The sequence below is a fragment of the Lampetra planeri genome, chromosome 33 (assembly GCF_965212315.1).
Source record: "Lampetra planeri chromosome 33, kcLamPlan1.2.h2, whole genome shotgun sequence".
NCBI classification, from domain to species: Eukaryota; Metazoa; Chordata; class Hyperoartia; order Petromyzontiformes; family Petromyzontidae; genus Lampetra; species Lampetra planeri.
Window position 1 is genome coordinate 11,294,687 of NC_136139.1, and position 22,645 is coordinate 11,317,331.

Here is a 22,645-nt window from a genome sequence, read left to right on the forward strand (position 1 = left end):
GAGGATGTGATGATGATGATGACGGTGCGTGATTGATGTCGATAGTGATGATGATGATGATGGTGGTGATGACGAGTGATGACGTCAGCCACAGTGCTCGTGATGTGCAGAGCGGACGCAGCCGGTCTCAGGAAGGAGCCGAGCGAAGCTGCTCGCGATGTCGGCTCGAGACGTCTTCTCTTGCTTCTTGTCACGAGTCACGCGGGGAGTGGCCAACTCCACCACTCACACGTCCACCTCCACCACTCCACCACTCACCCCTCCACCTCTCGCCCCTCCACCTCCACCACTCCACCACTCACCCCTCCACCTCTCGCCCCTCCACCTCCACCACTCCACCACTCACCCTTCCACGTCTCGTCCCTCCACGTCTGACGCTGTCACGCACTCGGCTCACCGGGAGGGACCGTCACTGCGGGATGTACAATCGAGGCGAGCACCACGATCCAAGCCCCGTGGCGCTGTTTGTGTCGCGACGAGTTTGCTGTAACACCCTCATCGGCAGTCACGAAATCCGCAATAAATAACAACAACACCAACCACAATCTGAGTCGTGCACTGTGCATCACAGCCCGGCGCTGGAGAGAAACCACACACCCACCACACCGTGTCGGCCACCATGGCGCCTGTTTAACCATACTTCACCACTCGTTCTCAATGCGGATATGTGAAGTGGAAGGGCGCGTGGTGGTGCGGAAACCGGTTTGGATATCGCTCGCCGCTCATGGCAAAGTCGGCTCGCCCGTGCGCGGTGCGCTAACCATGGCGCCCACCGCTGCCAGCACCGCAGCGCGCAGCACTCGAGAAGAGCGGCGGCAGCAAACGTAGCGGGAGTGTTGGTCACGCTACGTGGAGACACGGGCTGGGAGACACGGGCTGGGAGACACGGGCTGGGATACACGGGCTGGGAGACACGGGCTGGGAGACACGGGCTGGGAGACACGGGCTGGGAGACACGGGCTGGGAGACAGGAGCTGGGAGACACGGGCTGGGAGAAACGGGCTGGGTGGGGGACACGGGCTGGGAGACATGGGCTGGAAGACATGGGCTGGGAGACACGGGCTGGGGGCCTGGAGCAGGGAGCTGGACGCGCCTCTCAGCAGGCGGCAGGAGCGCGGCTCTTTGACTGCACACGGAGAGCGGAGTAACACCGCCCCCCACCTCCACCCCCCCACCTCCACCCCCCACCTCTCTCCCCCACCTCCACCCCCCACCTCTCCCCCCACCTCTACCCCCCCCCCACCTCCACCCCCCCACCGCCACCCCCCCCACCTCCACCCCCCACCTCTCCCCCCCCACCTCCACCCCCCCCCACTTCCACCCCCCCCACCTCCACCCCCCCACCTCCACCCCCCACCTCCACCCCCCACCTCCACCCCCCACCTCTCCCCCCCCACCTCCACCCCCCCCACCTCCACCCCCCCACCTCCACCCCCCCACCTCCACCCCCCACCTCCACCCCCCACCTCCACCCCCACCTCTCCCCCCCACCCCCGGACCGTGACTCGACCTCTGTGACCTCTCCCCGCCGCGGCTCACGTTGCGCAATCGATCCGCTTGTAGTTTCACGATTTGAGTTCGTTTATTGCCGCGGAGCCGGAACGCCGGAACGGGCCCCGGTGTTGAACCGTGACCCTTGCCGCGGTCCCAGCCGAGGGGCTGAGCCGCGGATGATCGCGAGGCGCCGCGAGGGTTCAGTGAAGAAGCGAGCGGGGGGAGGGGTGGGGGTCTGGGAGAGTTGTTGGGGGTGCAGGGGGGGGGGCATGTGCGGTGAGGTTCTGTACGCGTGGGAGGTTTCGTCTATCAGACGTCGCAACATTGAAACGCGAGGCTGTGACATCGTCGGTTGCGAGTCCTGCCGCGTCTCGCGCCAGGGATGAGGTTGTGGCGAGGTTGTGGCGAGGTTGTGGTGAGGTTGTGGCGAGGTTGTGGTGAGGTTGTGGTGAGGTTGTAGCGAGGTTGTGGCTAGGTTGTGGTGAGGTTGTGGTGAGGTTGTGGTGAGGTTGTGGCGAGGTTGTGGTGAGGTTGTGGCGAGGTTGTGGTGAGGTTGTGGCGAGGTTGTGGCGAGGTTGTGGTGAGGTTGTGGCGAGGTTGTGGTGAGGCTGTGATGAGGTTGTGGTGAGGTTGTGGCGAGGTTGTGGCGAGGTTGTGGTGAGGTTGTGGCGAGGTTGTGGCGAAGTTGTGGTGAGGTTGTGGCGAGGTTGTGGCGAGGTTGTGGTGAGGTTGTGGCGAGGTTGTGGCGAGGTTGTGGCGAGGTTGTGGTGAGGTTCGGGTTGAATTTCGGGGCCCCTGAGGACGTCTCTGCTTGCTGAGCTGAGCCGGCGCGAGCCGCACCTTCGGGCCCAGGGGTGGTGAAGTATGGGGACGAAGGACGGGGTGGGGGGCCCCCTTGTGCAAGGGGGGGGGGGGCAGAGTGACGCGGGGCGTCTTGACCCCAACGGGGCCGGGTCTCCCCGCTTCCCTGACCCCGTTCCTGGGACCCCCCCCCCCAGGACCCCCCCCCCCCCCGGGACCCCCCCCCCCACCCCCCGCAGTGTTTCACCCAGCTGGGCAGGGGAGGAGGAGGTGGGGGAACGCCCCTCCCCCCGCGCCCCCAGCTCGCTACCCGATGTTCACGAGGCTGGAGGAGAGCGGCTGCAGCAGCGACGAGTCCTGCAGGGCGTGTGCCGCCTGCTGCTGCTGCTGCTGCAGCTGCAGCTGCTGCTGCTGCTGCTGCAGTAGGGGGCCCGGCCCGGCCAGGGCGCCCCCCGCAGAGTTAGAGGCCAAAGCCGGCAGAGGCATCAGGGTGCCCCCCACGTACTGCTGCTGGTACGCGCTGGCGTGATGCTGCTGCTGCTGATGATGATGATGATGCTGATGATGCTGATGCTGCTGATGGTGATGATGTTGGTGGTGCTCGCCGTGCCCTGCTGCTGCTGCTGCCGATGCTGCTGCTGCTGCTGCGGGGTGATGTCCCAGGAGGCGCGGCGGGGTGTCGTCGGGGGTGGAGTGCGCGGGGGAGGGGCCCGGACTCCTCTCGTCGTCGTCCGAGCTCAGGAGGCCGCGGCCCCCGTGGAGGGGGGAGAGCAGCAGCCCCCCCCCGCCCCCCGGCCCCCCACCGCCCGCGCCCCCTCCCGCGTTGGAGTGGTGGTGGTGCGCGTTCTCGCTGTTCTCTCTGCGGGGAGGCAAGGGGAGTTGGGGGAGAGGTGGGAAGGGAGGAGATGGAACGGGATTCGTCACGGAGGGGCCCGGTCCTCATTCTACCTCGATACAAATCGATACAAATCGATAAAAATCGACACAAATCGATTAAAAAATCTATATAAATCGACGCAAATCGATAAAAATCGATAAAAAGCGATGACACAAATCGATAACAATCTATACAAATCGATTAAAAATCGACTCAAATCGATACAAATGCACACAAATCGCACTCCTCCGTCGAATGCATCGCGCCGTGACGCGCCGCACCACAAAGACAAATTTCCCCCGTGTAGCCTCAACAGACTGTTGGGGCAAGTGCCGTGAGCGAGTAGCGCACGAGGGGGTGGGTGGCCAACGCCACGCCCGGACGCCTTTGTCTCCCCAGTGGCGATGTTTGCACCCCGCACTAGCTACTCATTTGAGGCTGAGTCGACCTAATGGAGGCCCAGGATCGGTTGAGATAATCGTCACTGGCGATGTTGGCCGGGTTCGTAGCGAAACGCGCTTCCCGCTTTCTAGCCGCTCCTACCACACCACAAACTCCCCACCAAGTCACACCACACCACACACAACACACCACACACTCCACACTACACACCACACACAACACATTACCCACCGAGACGAATCACGCCCCACCAACATGCACCGCACACCACCCCTAGATCTAACAACTCACACCCCACCCACACGAAACCCCCACCACACACCTGGACAAACCCGTCTCTCATCGGTTCTATTTGACCCATTGCTCAAGTTACGCTTCAGCCGAGGAAATCCTCGCTGGACCTCATGGCTCGGTTTTCAGGAGGATGGTGCCCCGGTTTTCGCAGTTCGGGGGGGGGGGGGGTGGGGGGTAACCTCATTGAGTAATTTGTGGGCAATTTATCAATGTGGCCTACAATGCTCTAGCGAATGACGCCGCTGTGACGTGCCACGTATTATTTTGTAAAGGTAAAAAATTCACCCACGGTATTAACCAGGGCTGCCACTGGAATTCGCATCGCGGATCCTCTGCTTTAAAGAGCGGCGAACCGCGCTGTGGCTTACGCGGTGGATGAACACACGTGGTGCATGAACACACGCCCCACGCGGTGTATGAACACACGTGGTGCATGAACACACGTGGTGCATGAACACACGCCCCACGCGGTGGATGAACACACGCTCACCGTGGGGTGAGCACACGCGTGCGCGCCGAGTTTATAGACGCAGACAAATCTCCTCCGTGTCGCCTTCAACCACACACCCTTGGAGCAAGGTGCTCTTCGCGAGTAGCACTGATGAAGGCCGGCAACGGCACACCAGGGAGGTTTTCGGGGGGGAGGTGCAAGGCAACGCCACGCCCGGACGCCTTTGTCTCCCCAGTGGTGATGTTCACCCACGGCACCAGGTGACGCGTTCGTTTTTTAAGGCTAAGAGGGGGACAGGTCAGAATATCCGCCACCCGTCATCGGTCGAACTCGGGTTTCACCGGTATTGTGGTTGAGTGCGCTCACCGCTGCGCCACCGCTCCCCCATTCAAGCGCGTACACACGGGGCGCGGGGGAGGGGGCGGGGGGGGGGTTAAACGCGGACGCGAGGGACGCGAGGTGCCCGTCTCCTCCATCTCCCTCCTCCACGGCAGGGCCCGCAGGGTCGCGGCTCGCCGCGCTGTGCGGAGCGGCAGCGGCGGCCAGCGCCGCGACGCGCTACGAACCCGGCGGCGACCCGAGTTCGATTGCCGCTCACGGCCACCAACACCAGTGACCATGATCTGAACCGGTCCTGGAGCCTCCCCTAGGTCGACTCAGCGTTAAATAAGTACCTGGTGTGGTGTGTAAACGTCGCCACTAGGAAGACAAAGGCGGTCGGCCGTGGTGCTCTCCACCCGCCCCCTCGTGTTCCGTTCCGGCCTTCACAGGTCCTCGTTAACAGCACTTGCCCCAACAGTCTGTTAAGGCTATAGGGGGATCTTTGTCTTTGTGGATTGAGTGTATGTGGGCAGCGGAAGTGTCACGATTCGTGCCCTGCGCTACGAACCCCGTGGCGACCCGAGTTCGATTCCCGATCTCGGCCAACACCAATGACGATTATCTGGACCGGTTCTGGGGGCTCCCCTAGGTCGATTCAGCCTCAAACGAATACCTGGTACGGTGTGTAAACATCGCCACTGGAGATACAAAGGCGGTCGGGCGTGGTGCACGTCCCGTGCCGCCCTTCACATGTGCTCGCTAACAACACTCGCCTCAGCAGTCTGTGTGGGTTCGTGTGTGTGTGGGTGCGTGTGTGTGTGGGTGCGTGTGTAGGTGCGTGTGTGTGGGTGCGTGTGTGTGGGTGGGTGCGTACGTGTGGGTGTGTGTTTTTGGGAGTGTGCGTGCGTGCGTGCGTGTGGGTGTGTATAGGTGCGTGTGTGTGTGTGGGTGCGTGTGTGTGTGTGTGTGCGTGTGTGTGGGTGTGTGTAGGTGCGTGTGTGTGTGTGGGTGCGTGTGTGTGTGCGTGTGTGTGTGGGTGCGTGTGTGTGTGTGCGTGTGTGTGTGGGTGCGTGTGTGTGTGTGTGCGTGTGTGTGGGTATATGTAGGTGCGTGTGTGTGTGTGTGGGTACGTGTTTGTGTGTGTGTGCGTGTGTGTGTGTGCGTGTGTGTGTGTGTGGGTGCGTGTGTGTGTGTGTGAGTGTGTGTGGGTATATGTAGGTGCGTGTGTGTGTGTGGGTACGTGTTTGTGTGTGTGTGTGCGTGTGTGTGGGTGCGTATGTGTGGGTGCGTGAGCTCCTCCGGCAGGCAAGGCTGCGTTGGCTGGGTCATGTAACCCGCATGCCCAGCCACCGCATGCCTAAACAGCTTTTGTTCGGCCGGATCGAGGGGGCTAAACGGGCGCGGCACGGGCTAGAGAAGAGATGGAGTGATGTGGTACAGGAGGACGTGGAGCTGAGTGGACTTGCCGATGACTGGTACCAGCGGTGTCAAGATCGGCCTCTGTGGAGGAGGCTCGTGAAGGACGCTACTGGGCAGTTGGAGGCAGTCGCCCTCCAACAACAACGGAGGGCAGAGGAGCGACGCTCACAACAACGAGCGGAGCGCCGGGTGAGTAAAGCACAGCAAGTTGATACAGTAGGGGGCACAGGTGGTGCATCAGCCAGTCATCTCGGTCATCTCAGTGAGTCGACCCGTGGCACCTGGGTCTGCCCCGTGACCTCCTGCCAGCGGGCGTTCGACACTCCACGTGGCCTCAAGGTGCACATAGCCTGGCACAAGCGCCGTGGTGACGTCACCGCCACTTAGTGGCAAATGGCGGTTGCCGTTGTGGGTGCGTGCGTGTCGGTGTGTGTATGTGGGTGTGTGGGTGCATGTGTGTGTGTGGGTGTATGTGGGTGTGGGTGTATGGGTGTGTGTGGGTGTGTGTATGTGTGTGTGTGGGTGTGTGTGTGTGGATGTGTGGGTGTGTGTGTGTGTGGGTGTATGTGGGTGTGTGTGTATGTGGGTGTGTGTGTGTGGGTGTGTGTGTGTGGGTGTGTGTGGGTGTGTGTATGTGGGTGTGTGTGAGGGTGTGTGGGTGCGTGTGTGGCTGTTTTCTTAAATGGGGAGCGGTGGCGCAGTGGTTAGCCCCAAGGGTCTGTTGAATGCCCCCCCCTTCTAGGTCGACTCAACCTCAAACATTGGTACTGGAAAGACAAAGGCGGCCGGGCGTGGTCCTGGCCACTCCACTGCACGTGAGTGTTGCACACTGCACGTGTGTGTTGTACACTGCACGTGAGTGTTCCACATTGCACGTGAGTGTTCCACATTGCACGTGAGTGTTCCACACTGCACGTGTGTGTTGCACACTGCACGTGAGTGTTGCACACTGCACGTGAGTGTTCCACATTGCACGTGAGTGTTCCACACTGCACGTGAGTGTTGTACACTGCACGTGAGTGTTGTACACTGCACGTGTGTGTTGTGCACTGCACGTGAGTGTTGTACACTGCACGTGAGTGTTGTACACTGCACGTGTGTGTTGTACGCTGCACGTGAGTGTTGTACACTGCACGTGAGTGTTGTACACTGCACGTGAGTGTTGTACGCTGCACGTGAGTGTTGTACACTGCACGTGAGTGTTGTACACTGCACGTGAGTGTTGTACACTGCACGTGTGTGTTGTGCACTGCACGTGAGTGTTGTACACTGCACGTGAGTGTTGTACACTGCACGTGAGTGTTGTACACTGCACGTGAGTGTTGTACACTGCACGTGAGTGTTGCACGCTGCACGTGAGTGTTGTACCCTGCACGTGAGTGTTGCACGCTGCACGTGAGTGTTGTACACTGCACGTGAGTGTTGTACACTGCACGTGAGTGTTGTACACTGCACGTGAGTGTTGTACACTGCACGTGAGTGTTGTACACTTCACGTGAGTGTTGTACACTGCACGTGAGTGTTGCACGCTGCACGTGTGTGTTGTACACTGCACGTGAGTGTTGTACGCTGCACGTGAGTGTTGCACACTGCACGTGAGTGTTGCACACTGCACGTGAGTGTTGTACGCTGCACGTGAGTGTTGCTCACTGCACGTGAGTGTTGCACACTGCACGTGAGTGTTGTACACTTCACGTGAGTGTTGTACACTTCACGTGAGTGTTGTACACTGCACGTGAGTGTTGCTCACTGCACGTGAGTGTTGCACACTGCACGTGAGTGTTGTACACTTCACGTGAGTGTTGCACACTGCACGTGAGTGTTGCACACTGCACGTGAGTGTTGCACGCTGCACGTGAGTGTTGCACGCTGCACGTGAGTGTTGTACACTGCACGTGAGTGTTGTACACTGCACGTGAGTGTTGCACACTGCACGTGAGTGTTGCACACTGCACGTGAGTGTTGTACACTGCACGTGAGTGTTGCACACTGCACGTGAGTGTTGTACACTGCACGTGAGTGTTGCACACTGCACGTGAGTGTTGCACACTGCACGTGAGTGTTGCACACTGCACGTGAGTGTTGTACACTTCACGTGAGTGTTGTACACTGCACGTGAGTGTTGTACACTGCACGTGAGTGTTGCACACTGCACGTGAGTGTTGCACACTGCACGTGAGTGTTGTACACTTCACGTGAGTGTTGTACACTGCACGTGAGTGTTGTACACTGCACGTGTGTGTTGTACACTGCACGTGTGTGTTGTGCACAGTGCTTCAAACGTGTCCGGCACGGAGTGAGTGTGCAGCGTGGCATTGCTACCGTCGTGTTGATGAGGCGGGAGCGTGCGTCTGCCTCCGTCGAGTCCATTTGACGCGAGATATGGTCTATCCACTGCTGGATGAAGCCCCCCCCCCAAGCCTCCACCACCATCAGCTATGGTCTATCCACTGCTGGATGGAGGCCGCGCCGCTGCCGCCGGGGCCCCGTCCTCTCGAGGGGCGTGCGCCTCACCGCTACCTCCTCCCCCCCACTCCTTGTGACTGCCATTCCGTCGCCAGTCTCATCCATCGACGGTCACCACGCGTCCTGCGCGCGTGTCCGCGTCTCGTGAAAGTCGACGCGATGGCTCTCACCCCGAGCGCACGTTTCGTTCCCTGATCCCGAGCGCGTCGTCGCTGGGCCCCGGTGGTCCACGCGCCACGGAGCGCGTGAGGATCGCTTGCGACTCGGCGTGAGCACCCGATTCGAGACATTCCCAGCAGCATTCCCGACTTAATATCTAACACGGGACTCCCCCCCCCCTCTCCTGTAGCCTGAACAGACTGTTGGGCAAGTGCTGTTAGCGAGCACCTGTGAAGACCGACACGGCACACGAGGCGGCGGGGGGTCAACACCACCGCCGGCCGCAGCAGGTACTCGTTTGAGGCTGAGTCGACCTAGGGGAGGCTCCAGGACCGGTTCAAATAATCGTCATCGGTGTTGGCCGTGAGCGGGAATCGAACCCGAGTGGCAGCGCCGCGACGCGCTAACCACTACACCACCGCTCCCCTTTGTCTTTATATCCACACACGCGCGCACGTGGATAATAGCGGATCACTCACAGCGCCTTGCTCTATCCGCTGCTGCGTGGGTTAAACTAAGCAAACACCTTCCCCCGTGTCGTATTGGCGTCATGGAGGTGACCATACTTCACCGCGCTGGTCAATGCCAGAGTGGCGGGGGGGGGGGGAGTTGTAAACGTAGGGAAATAGTTTATTGTGGGAGTTGTGTATCTGGTGGTTGTGTGTCTGGTGGTTGTGTGTCTGTGGTTGTGTGTGTGGTGGTTGTGTGTCTGTGTGTGTGCCTGTGGTTGTGTGTGTGGTGGTTGTGTGTCTGTGTGTGTGCCTGTGGTTGTGTGTCTGGTGGTTGTGTGTCTGTGTGTGTGTCTGGGGTTGTGTGTGTGGTGGTTGTGTATCTGGTTGTTGTGTATCTGGTGGTTGTGTGTCGTGTGGTTGTGTGTCTGGTTGTTGTGTATCTGGTTGTTGTGTGTCTGGTTGTTGTGTTGTCTGTGTGTGTGTCTGGGGTTGTGTGTGTGGTGGTTGTGTCTGGTTGTTGTGTGTCTGGTTGTTGTGTTGGCTGTGTGTGTGTTGGCTGTGTGTGTGTGCGTCTGGTTGTTGTGTATGGTGTTGTGTGTCTGGTTGTTGTGTGGTTGTGTGTACGCACCACCCGGCCAACGCGCTACCAATCCTAATGCTGAGGTGGCCGCGATGTGACGTCACCACGATTTGGGGGTTCACGATAATCGCAAACATTCTCATCAGGGTATCGTCACATCCCGACGTAACCTTGCGAAATGTAATTTCTTACTTTACTCTCTGCACAATATATTTGCAGATATATGTTCTGAAATCACAACAGCAATGAACTTCGTGCTTTGCAATACGCCTTGCCCCAGGCATTGGCAGTTGTGAGTGTATGGCCTCATCATTGTCGTAGTTGACTCTACACCACGTGCTAACTGTATTTGTTTAGCTATATCGAGTGATGATGGAGGGGCATACGACATACACATTGGCTCGATCGTTGTGTACGTGGCCTCACCCGACAAACACAACAACGAATCGCATGCAATTACGTTTTTGTAATTGTTAATTTTGAATAATCCGAGATAATTACAATAATAATAGCTGACAGCATGTTTGTGTAACTGACAACATGCACACAGGCTGCCACGTCAATCACGATCTCACCCCCCCCCCCGCCCCCTCCCGTGGAGTAAACCACGGGGGGAGGGGGGGGGACTATGCAACACGGGCAGCACAGCAAATCACAACATCCCACGATGAGATGTGATGTGTCAAGGACACTATCATGAGATAATACAGCGGCAGCCCACGTGTTATTAACACTCACTAAAGACAAAGATCCCCCCTATAGCCTCAACAGACTGTTGGGGCAAGTGCTGTTAGCGAGCACCTTTGAAGGCGCGCACTGTGGCACACGAGGGGGTGGGTGGCCAGCAGCACGCCCGGCGGCCTTTGTCTCCCCAGTGCTGATATTTATACACCGCACCAGGTACTAATTTGAGGCTGAGTGGACCTAGCAAATGCACAGCACCGGGCCTAATATTCGCCACCGATGTTGGTCGTGAGCAGGATTCGAACTCGGGTAGGCAGAGTTGGTAGCGCAGTGCGCCAACCTCGAGACCACCGCTTCCCACAGGCATACAGACACGCGCATGCACAAACATGCACATGCAGCCTAATGCAATAACAAGACACACGAAATGTGCACACGCACGTAGTTGCATGCGTACACTATGAACACACTTGCATCCAGTATGTTACTCAGACGTACACGTACGCACAGACAACTACGAAGAAGGGCCGTTGCCCGAAACGTCGCCGGATAGATATATATGTGTATTTTCCCACATCCAGGGCCACAGTGTTCTCGATGGATGTGGTGAGTTTGTATTTGTTATTTGTACAGACATAAAGACACAAAAGGAAAAGATCCCCCGTAAGGCCTTAACAGACTGTAGGGGCAAGTGCTGTTAGCAAACACCGATGAAGGCCGGAACGGTACACGATGGGGTGGGTGGCCAGCACCACGCCCGACCGCTTTTGTCTCCCCCGGTGACGATGTTTACAAACCGCACCAGGTACCCATTTGAGGCTGAGTCGACCTAGGGGAGGCTCATTGCCGGTTCAGATAATCGTCATTGCTGTTGGCCGTGAGCGGGAATCGAACCCGGTTCGCCGGGTTCATAGCGCAGCTACACAACCGCAGACACAGAGAATCGAACCCAGACACACACACACACAGTACGCCTACTAACTAAGACTGCTCAACGATAACCGTGTTCAGAGCCGGTTACCGGTTTCCGAAAGTCGCGAACCGGTAACCGATGCCAGTGCAATCTTCGTCACGAACGCACTGATTGGACGCGGGAACGTACAAACCGCACGGCGGCCAAAGTCACCGCGGGGTTCAACATTCGCCCATCGCCTCTCAGTTGAAATGTTGAAGGCACAGCACCTGCAAGTGCTGCGCTCGCGCCACCGCTGCCAGAAGGGGGCCTCCACTAGAGGGCCGCTCTAGAGGGAATTTGGCCTTCTCTTCCGCGCTCGCATGGACATCTTGCAAGAGTTTCAGTTTTAAATTTTCATTTATTAGGTATAGCTCTGCGAGCCATTCGGTTCCTGAATCGGGTGCAACCGCAACAAAACCAAAAACTAAAAACATGAACAAGAAACATCTTAAAGTGACTATGCGCAAACAGAAAAAAAATCCAGGAAAAAACTGCAAAGTCTTCCAGAAAAAAGCGCCGTACACCAACGCTGTGGTGGGCGTGCTCCGCACTCTACCCCCACGACGGAATCTGCAGGTGAACATCGCGGCTGGGTGGACAGAGGCGTGGTGGGGAGTTTGAGAAACCCGCCTGCACTGGGCTCAACTGCCGCGCGAGGGAGATGGGATCGGACCGGTGGCCTCTGCATGGCGAGTCGAGCCCGCTGCTGACAGCTTGCTCAAGTAAAGCGGTTCGAAAGTCACGTTTGTTGCGGGAGATTTTGTGTGGTAAACCGGTTTTTACCGGGTTTTACCGGTTTTCCATGCGGTTACCAATTTTAACAACCCTTGTGGTATATATTACATTGTATATAACAGCACGACGTACACACGGATACAATGCAGCAGGCCTCGTGGATTCTGTATGAACACAAAGACAAAGAACCCTCGTGTAGCCTGAACGGACTGTTGGGGCAAGTGCTGTTAGCGAGTAACACCTATGAAGGCCGGCACGGTAGAATCGGGGGTGCGTGGCCGACCGCCTTTGTATCCCTAGTGGCGATGTCTATACACCGCACCAGCTACTCATTTGAGGCCGAGCCGACCTAGGGGAGGAGGCCCAGGAACGGTTCAAATGATCGTCACTGTTTTTTGGCCGTGAGCGGGAATCGAACTCGGGTCGCAACCGAATTCGTGTCGCAGCGCTCCCCGTCGCACTGCCGCAGTGAGCCAAGACACCGCGACACCGCGTGTCGCCTCGGCAGACTGTTGTTGTGTGTGTGCTCACACACCTGCTCGCGCGTGTGGTTATCGTGCGTGCGCTCACGTGAGTGCGAGCACGCACGATCACCGCGCTCTCACGCCTTGCTCACGGTTATCGTGAGACCGACATTGCGTGTCGGTGTGTGTGCATACACACAGCACACGACTGATTATAAGAATGCGTGTGCACTAACGCGGTGACGTTCGCGAGCCCCCCACCTCGCATCCCTCCGTTCCCTTCGACCTCCGAGCCCCTTGCTGAAGGTCCGCTGGTCGCCGAGATGACCCCGTGCTCGGCACGTCCGACGCGGGCAGGTAGAGCGGTTTCTTGTTGTGTCTCCAAGTATCGTTTACACGTCCACTGCTATACAATTCCTGGTTTAAAAAAAACTCAAAGTCGACCCCATCTCGCGATATCGTTGAGGGTCTGCACCGCACCCCCTTACACGACTCCTATCCGCATTCACATTCGGCCGCTTTCAAGAGACCACGGCGATGCGGCAAGCCCCGTGGGTCCGGAGGTCTTTGTTGGGGTGTTCAGAATGTAAAGTTCGGTTCGGCCGGCCTCGCTGTTGCAAAAGAAGCCCCCGACGGTAAAAGAAATGCGCTCTGATAATCGGCGTTGATAATCAGCGTCCTGCTACTTGCCGTGACACCACGGAACAGAAACGTAGGGGGAGGGGGGAAGGGAGTGGGGGGACATTGCCGAAGAGAATGGAACGGCGGATGAAGACGTGGCCCGGATGAGCGTGGAGTGAGATGCGCGGTTGGAATTTTCTCTCGGGAGATAAAGGCAAGGGGAGGACGTGGATGTGAGAAGAGACGAGGGTTGATCGCACGGACCGCTCAGACGGGCTGGCGAAGTGGGCTCGAGACTGATGGACGGAGTGGCAGCCAATGGTGGGGGAGATGGAGCAGGAGCGAGATGGATTGTTGAAACTGAGAAATGACGACGGTTTGGGAATGTACGTGTGTTGAACTTCTTTCGCACCTTACGTAGTCAACCGTGCTACTCGGAGGTGCGGGGGAAGGACAACAAACTAAACGCAAAAAGCAGTTCTCAAGAAAAGAGCTTTCAATCGAGATGATTGAAACGTGCATAGCTCCAGTGGCCTCCTAATATCGGAAGGAAGAGCGTTCCAGACGGCCGCAGAGGCGCATCTGAAAGCGCGCGATGCAGTGACCGTCTTTGTTCGATGCTCAACCAAAAGCCGCTGCAAGGATGACCGCAATGCATTCATCCCGCAGTGGATTGATCATGGCTAAAGATGATGATTATAGGGATCCAGGGATGACGCAACCGCGGTAGGAGGGCGGAGCAAAACTATAAACGCCCTAAATATGTGAATCCTCTTCAGCCAAGCTCGGTCCTCTGCTGGATATAGGCCTCCCCAAGCGGCCGTAATGTTTCAACGTGTCCAGCAGCTGTGAGTGACGCAGCTCTCTGATGGGTGCGTGTGGATGGCTGCAGCCCGGTCGCTTGAGATGGTGGTGGCTCGGGCAAGCCAGCAGTGGATAGATGAAGGCTGTTATTATTATTGAGTAATTACAAGCGCACGCTTACGAATACGCATGCCGACCCACAAACGCACGACACTCGTGTATACACACATACGTCTCTAATCGCACACGCCACTCGTGTATACACACATACCTGTGCACACTAGCACCACCCACACAAGCAGGCATCGCTTGAGCCTCAGTCGTGGTATGTGTGTGTATACTAAACATCACCATGCAGTACTAAACCCACACGCACTTATACGCATTCGGATTACACACTCGTACACATATAAAGATATCTCGTATAGCCTACGCAGACTGTTGGGGCAAGTGCTGTTAGCGAGCACCTATGAAGGCCGGCACGGCACACGAGGGGGTGGGTGGCCAGCACCACGCCCGACCGCCTTTGTCTCCCTAGTGGCGATGTTTACACACCGCAACCAGGTACTCATGTGAGGATGAGTCGACCTAGGGGAGGAGGCCCGGGAACGGTTCAGATAATCGTCACTGGTACTGGCCGTGAGCGGGAATCGAACTCGGGTGGCGAGGTTGGCAGCGCGTCTGCCACACCGTCGACATGAGCCGCGCACCGCACAGCTCCACACGTGAGCGCGGCAGCGCCATGCCGCACGGGAGACTCAACAGATGCTCTGCTGCTGCTGCTGCTGCGTTGGCAGCGGTGCACAAGAACACTTCAGCACCAACACCCAACACGTCGGTTAACAACAACAACAACAACAAACTGCGCGCTTAAGGAGAAAACAAATATACAATAGGCGACGTTTCGGGCAATGGCCATTGCCATGAAGGGGGGCCCATGAAGGGGGGCCCATTATTTTGTTTCTTGTATGACAGCTTCATACGCTGTCCATATTGTGAGTGCTGTACATCGCCAGGGATTTCGATGTGAAGCTTTCGTGACTGCAGGGATGCATCTTCTTGGCTCTGTCGGTAAAGTCACGTAGACTTTACCGACAGAACCAAGAAGATGAATCGCCAGGGATGTTCTGCAAGGGCGAGAGAGAGCGAGAGAGAGAGAGAGAGCTGCGTGCCGGTGTTCATTTGACGAGAACAATTCAGAGGCACGGGGTTTTCCGATCTGGGCCACAGAAATTGCTGCGATGTTGATGGGCTTCACTCGTGGGGTGGGGGGGGCAGGGGCGACCCTCCCGATGGAGACATCGCGTTTGAAGCACTTCGATATTCGCGCTCCATCAGAAGTGAACCGAGCCATGTTGCCCGCGACAGTGACCCGTGTCTCTATGTGTACACCAGCGACGATGGTCTGAGTCGGTCCTGGGCATCCCCCTAGGTCGACTCAGCCTTAAATGAGTACCTAGTGTGGTGTGTAAAACATCGCCACTGGGGAGACAAAGGCGGCCGGGCGTGGTGCTGGCCTCTCACCCCCTCACGCGCCGTGCCGTCCTTCACAAGTTCTCGCTAACAGCACTTGCCCCAACAGTCTGTTAAGGCTATACGGGGGAATCTTTGTCTTTGTATCTACACACATATATACACACATACACACACATATACATATATGTGTGTGTATGTGTGTATATACACCGGACTCAATAACAAAATCCTCCCCGTGTAGCCTTCAACCCACTGTTGTGGCAAGCGCTGTTAGCGAGCACCTATTAAGGCTGGAACTGCACAAGAGGGGATTGGGTGGCCAGCACCACGCCCGGCCCCCTTTGTCTCCCCAGTGATGATGTTTACACACCGCAGCAGGTACTCATTTTAAGGCTGAGTCGACCTAGGGGGAGGCCCAGGACAGGTGGAGGTAATTGTCACCGATGTTGGCCGTGAGCGGGAATCGAACTCGGGTGGCCGGGTTCGTGGCGCAGCGCGCTAAACCACGAGAGTCGTTCTGCCCACAACGCACCCCAGACATAAAGACGAAGATCCCCCGTATAGCATTTAGCAGACTGCTGGGGCAAGTGCCGTTCGCGAGCACCGATGAGAGACCCGCACGGCCGCCTTTGTCTCCCCTAAATGTATATAATGAGCGCTGAGCCGTCGTCGTCGTCGAGGGTTCAAGTTGCACTTCTGAAGTTGCCCACCGAGTGGGCCATCGTGAAGAGACATCGACACGCAACAAAGACAAAGAAGACACCCCCGTAATAGCCTCAACAGACTGTTGGGGCAAGTGCTGCTAGCGAGATGTGGAACGGTGGCGCAGTGGTTAGCGCACTGCATCCGCTGATTTCGATTTCCGGCCGCGGCAATCAGCGGCGAGTGAAATCCTTGCCGGTCTCGGGTCTTCACCTAGGTCGACTCAACCTTAAATGAGTACAATACCAGAAGGGGGCGGGTAAATATCAGCATTGGGGAGACGAAGGTGGCCGGGCGTGGTGCTGGTCACCCCCCCCTCGCCACGGTTGCCTTAATAGGTGCTCGTTAACGGCAACTATATCCACACACACCGTCTGTCGCACACACACGCACACACATAAACACCCCCTGCTCACTCTCATTCACGTTGCCCACGACTTTGTATCTCTCTTGTTCATAGACTCAGAAGAGCTCTTCTATCGAGTATCGACGCCGCGGCACGAGGGGGTGGGTGGGATCGAACTTGGGTGTCCGGCATCATCATATCGATTACCACGCACATCACACACCAACACACAAAGACAAAGCTCCCCCGTGTAGCCTTGCGCAGACTGTTGGGGCAAGTGCTGTTTGCGAGCACCGCTCACCACTGCAAATACACACTAAGACAAAGATCACCGGTATAGCCTGAACAGACTGTTGGGGCAAGTGCTGTTAGCGAGTAGCACCTATGAAGGCCGGCACGGCACACGTGGGGGTGGGTGGCCAACACCACGCCCGGCCGCCTTTGTCTCCAGCAGTGGCGATGTTTACACAGGAACTAATTTGAGGCTGAGTCGACCTAGAGGCGACCCAGGAACGGTTCAGATAATCGTCACTGGTGTTGGCCGTGAGCGGGAATTAAACTTGGGTCGCCGGGTTCGTAGCGCAGCGTAGCGCTAACCACTACACTACCGCTCCCCATATACACTGACACGCACACACCACAACAACACACTGACACGCACACACCACAACAACACACTGACACGCACACACAACAACAATAACGACACATTGCACGTAGCAACAACAACGACATTCACACACATACAGGAGGCCTCTATAGCATCAGATAATACTACTACTCACACACGTAACCACGAACATATGCACGCATAACAACAGATGTGTATATATATACACATACAACACAGATGTGTAATAACATAAACGCATTCACTAACACAGACACACAAAACACAGATATATAGCAGATACGATAATGTACACACAACACAGATATAACATAATCACACAGAGTTACCCACATACACACACACACAACACGTACCGATAATCACAAATATATCACATGTCCACACATTAATTTCATACATATATATACACAACACATATATATATATATAAAACACATACACACAGTAGCATATACAACACAGACATATATAATAACAACACACAACACGTAAACACATACGCGCACAGTAAGACACACACATACTAAACACATGCTATCACGTGGGCACAGAGTGACACATATTTACAACACAGATATAGAATAACCCACACAGACACCACACGTGTCGTCTTAACAGACTGTTGGGGCAAGTGCTGTTAGCGAGTAGCACCCAACCTATGATGTGCGGTAGGGCACACGAGGGGGCGGGTTTCCAGCACCACGCCCGGCCGCCTTTGTCTCCCCATTACTGATATTTCTCGTACACACCTCACCAGGTACTCAATTTTAAGGCTGAGTCGACCAGCGGAGGCCCAGGACAGCGTCAAACTTCTCACGGCAGATCCGCCGTGCCCTGAGCAGAGCCGCATCACTTGAACTCGGCTCGCCGGCTTCGCATCGCATTGTGCTCACCACGACGCAATCGCTCCCCGATACAAACACAACCATGGTTCTCTCGGTAAATTCACGTATAGGTATAAAAGAAAATAAATCACTGTTTTAAAACAGTCTGCCTCGGCAGCAGCAGCAGCAGCGGACCACGTTTTCCCACCTGATGATGGGCGCTTGTGTTGCGCCCGTAACGTCGTGATTTCTTTTAGTTTCTACCTACGTGACTTTCCCGAAAGAACCAACGAGTATGGATTCCTGCAGTTACGAAAACTTCAAATCAAGATGCCCCGTATAACCTTGACAGACTGTTGGGGCAAGCGCTGTTCGCAAGCACCGACGAATGCCGGAACGGGTGAGTGGCCAGCACCACGCGCGACCACCTTTGTCTCCCCAATGGCGATGTTTACACACCTCGCCAGGTATTCATTTGAGGCCGAGTCGACCTAGGGGAGGCCTAGGACTCGTTCAAATAATCGTCACCACTGGTGTTGGCCGTGAGCGGGAATTCGAACTCGGGTCGCCGGGTTCACAGCGCAGCGCGCTAACCGCTACACCACCGCTCCCCACATGTCTCTGTGTGTGTGTATTTATGTTTGTTTAAAGTACCGGATACATTGAGCGATTCAATCAATCGAACTCACAATGCGCAGCAGCAGCATCAGCAGCAGCATCGGCACTCTCGCCAGGCACACACCGAGGTGGCGTCTGCGTCGCAGCTGACCACTCGGGCCCATCGCCCGAGACCCGCGCGGCCACGACTCGCGGCGGGGTTGACGGGCCAGGGGTTGACGGGCGAGGGGGGGGAGGCCCACCTCGTTGGCGGTGCTCGCAAGCGAGAATCCTCGTCGAGCAGCGGACCTGGGACGCGGTGGCGTTCAGACCTCTGTGGTGGTGGTAGTGCTGCTGCTGTTGTTGTTGTTGTTTACCAACAGGGACTTGCGCCTTCATTGGGGGAGGTCTCCATCCAGCGGTGGATTGACCATGGCTGATGATAGTTGGTGGTGGTGGTGATGGTTGTGATGATGGCGTTTTTGTGTGTTTACAAATACACGGAATTCTACAGATCAGATTCAGAATATGTGCGAGTGACAACAAGTTCGTGTTGAAAATGCGCGCATGCGTGACCGCGGATGTTCCAGCTGGGAGCGAGAGACAGAGAGAGAGAGACAAAGAGACAGAGAGAGAGAGACAAATAGACAGAGAGACAGAGAGAGACAGAGACAGACAGAGAGACACAGAGAGACAGATAGAGACAGAGAGAGACAGAGAGACAAAGAGAGACAGAGAGAGACAGAGAGAAACAGAAAGACAGACAGGGAGAGGCAGACAGAGTCAGAGATAGACAGATAGACAGAGAGAGACAGAGAGACACAGAGACACAGAGGGAGACAGAGAGACAGGGAGAGACAGAGAGAGCTAGAGACAGAGAGAGACAGAGAGACACAGAGACAGACATAGAGACACAGAGAGACAGAGAGACACAGAGAGACACAGAGAGACACAGAGAGACAGAGAGAGAGACAGAGAGACAGGGAGAGACAGAGAGAGCTAGAGACAGAGAGAGACAGATAGACAGAGACAGACATAAAGAGACAGAGAGACACAGAGAGACAGAGAGAGAGAGACACAGAGAGACAAAGAGAGACAGAGAGAGACAGAGAGACAGGGAGAGACAGAGAGAGACAGAGAGACAGAGAGAGAGAGACGGTGGTGGAACAGAGGGGGGAGTGTGCGTGGCCCCCGTCATCTAGCATCGACCCTCGGTGCGGCTGCTGCGACAGCCCTCAACGCCGCCTTCAGCAGAGGACGTGTTTATATAATATAGCAGGCGACGTTTCGGGCAATGCCCCTTCGTAGAAGAGATATCTACTCGGAAGAAGGACAGTTTCCCGAAACGTCGCCTCTTGCACGTGTATCATATTCATGGCTACGGTGTTGTTGACGAATGGCCGTGTTGGGGTTTTTGCCGGGCATCGCGGCCGCTCGACCCGAAAGGGCCAAGTTCGACTCCTGCTCATCGGCGTGAACGTCCATCGCGGCTCAAGCCAACGGCGCGGAGCTCTCGAAGATGGCTCACGTGGACTGGCGCGTCACGAGACGAGTCCAGGGAGTCGTGTTCGTGACCTGTTCAGGGAGTCGTGTTCGTGACCTGTTCAGGGAGTCATGTTCGTGACCTGTTCAGGGAGTCGTGTTCGTGACCTGTTCAGGGAGTCATGTTCGTGACCTGTTCAGGGAGTCGTGTTCGTGACCTGTTCAGGGAGTCATGTTCGTGACCTGTTCAGGGAGTCGTGTTCGTGACCTGTTCAGGGAGTCGTGTTCGTGACCTGCACAGGGAGTCGTGTTCGTGACCTGTTCAGGGAGTCGTGTTCGTGACCTGTTCAGGGAGTCGTGTTCGTGACCTGTTCAGGGAGTCGTGTTCGTGACCTGTTCAGGGAGTCATGTTCGTGACCTGTTCAGGGAGTCGTGTTCGTGACCTGTTCAGGGAGTCATGTTCGTGACCTGTTCAGGGAGTCGTGTTCGTGACCTGTTCAGGGAGTCGTGTTCGTGACCTGCACAGGGAGTCGTGTTCGTGACCTGTTCAGGGAGTCGTGTTCGTGACCTGTTCAGGGAGTCGTGTTCGTGACCTGCACAGGGAGTCGTGTTCGTGACCTGTTCAGGGAGTCGTGTTCGTGACCTGTTCAGGGAGTCGTGTTCGTGACCTGTCCGCCGCTCGCTTCCCTCTCTCGAATATCCCCAAACCCCGAACACCAAAACGAACCACGACCCCCACTCCACCAAAACCCCCCTCACCCATACTCCCTGTTCCCCTCGGCACAGCCCTCACCCCAAACCCTCACCCCCCTTACCCGCAACCCCCCCCCCCCAACAACCCTCACCCCGACCCGGGACCCTAACCCCTGACCCCGACCCTGGACCCTAACCCCTGACCCCCACCCTAGCCCTACCTGTCCTTGGCCTCCGCGGCGCGGTCGCGCTGTCGCCGGTTCTTGAACCAGTTGCTGACCTGCGTCGTGGTCAGCCCCGTGGCCTCGGCCAACTCGCGCTTCTCGCGCGGGGACGGGTACGGGTTGTGCGCGTACCACTCGCGCAGCACGCCCCGCGACTTCTCCTTGAAGCAGTAGCTCGTCTCCTCGCCGTCCCAGATGGTCCTCGGCAGCGGGAACTTGCGCCGCACCCGGTACTTGCCCACGGCGCCCAGGGGCCTCCCGCGCAGCTTCTCCGCCTCCGTGTAGTGCGCCTTGAGCCACAGCTGCTGCAGCTTGGGGTGGTTGTGCGGCGAGAACTGGTGACTCTCCAGCGTCTTGTAGAGCTCGCGGAAGTTGCCCCGGTGGAAGGCCACCACGGCCTTCGCCTTGAGCACGCTCTCGTTCTTGTGCAGGTGCTCGCACGCGGGCAGCGACCACAGGAAGCGGCCCAGGCGTTCGATGTTGCCTCCCTGCTGCAGCACCTCGCACACGCACGCCACCTGCTCCTGCGTGAAGCCGAACGACGGCAGGAGGGACATGGTGCCTCAGCCCCCCTCCCCCCGACGCGCGCCACGCGGAGAGGAGGGACGATCTTCTTCTTCTCCTCCTCCTCCCTCTGCTCGAGTCTCGCGCGCCTCGTCCTCCTCGCCTCGTCTCGCACCCTCCGCTTCCTCCTTTTCCTGCTCCCTCTGCTCCTATCTCAGAGCCTCTACCCCCTCCCTCTGCTCCCTCGTTCTATCCACGCTCACTCCCTCTCCCCTCTGCCGCTCTCTTTACTCCGTCTCTCCCTGTTCTCTTCTCGCCCCCGCCGCCCCGGCTCACGATCGTCGTCGTCTCTGTCTCTCCTCGGACTCTTCTCTCGAGCTATCTCCACCCTCTTGCTGTTCTCGTCTCTTCGCGAGTTCTCCTCCCTCGCTCTCATATCTCCTCCCTCTCTGTAGATCCTCTCCCCTCTGACTCTCTCTCTATTTCTCCTCCCCTCTCCCCTCCCTCTCTCCTCCCTCTCCCCCCTCTCTCTCTTTCGCCTCCCGTCCCTCCTCCTCCTCTTCGCTCACGCGGCCGCTCCTCGTCTCCCCCGAACGAGTCGCGCTTTCCCGGCAGCGCGACGAGACGCAGCGGGGACCTCCACGGGGCCGGGCCGCTCTCACGGGGCCAGGCTCCCGGGTCCGAGACCTCGGGTCGTCTCGCGGCTGGCCGCCGTGCCGCGTCGGCCTGGGGGCCTCGCGGGAACGCGGCGACTCCCGGACACGCGGATTGGCCGCCACGACCCCGGGCGCGGGTCCCGACGCGAACCGCGAAACTTGACACCGCGGCCGGCGGAGTCCGGGCACTTGCAGCAGCCCCCCCCCCCGTCTGCCCCCTTACACCCTCGGGCCTCCCCCAGTCTACCCCCAACCACCCCCCCAATATACCCCCCCCCCTCCCGGCCTCGCCGACCCAGGAGACGCAGCCGCGGGGCTGACTAACATTTGCTTTGGGAGCGACGCGCGCCACTTGCAAATCACTCAGTGGCAGCGCTTAACGAGCAACACAAACAGCACAAACAACACGTGGACACAATGGCCACGAGCAACACGCAGGCGCGCACACGTCCAACGAAGACACTGGGGCGTGCCACAACTTAACACGACACAAATGATCGTGAACAACTGGAATCCCAAACGTCACAG

General features: G+C 57.4%; 1 protein-coding gene across 1 annotated transcript; it reads right to left on the bottom strand.

The window, feature by feature from the left end:
• Positions 1-2,547: 2,547 nt before the first annotated feature.
• On the bottom strand, positions 2,548-22,147 carry LOC144729797 (homeobox protein six1b-like). The gene is made up of 2 exons (XM_078610300.1): positions 20,955-22,147; positions 2,548-3,154 (listed from the first exon to the last, which is right to left on the bottom strand). The coding sequence occupies exons 1-2, from the start codon at positions 21,512-21,514 to the stop codon at positions 2,602-2,604; spliced, it is 1,113 nt and encodes a 370-aa protein (XP_078466426.1). The 5' UTR covers positions 21,515-22,147; the 3' UTR covers positions 2,548-2,601.
• Between the last annotated feature and the right edge of the window lie 498 nt (positions 22,148-22,645).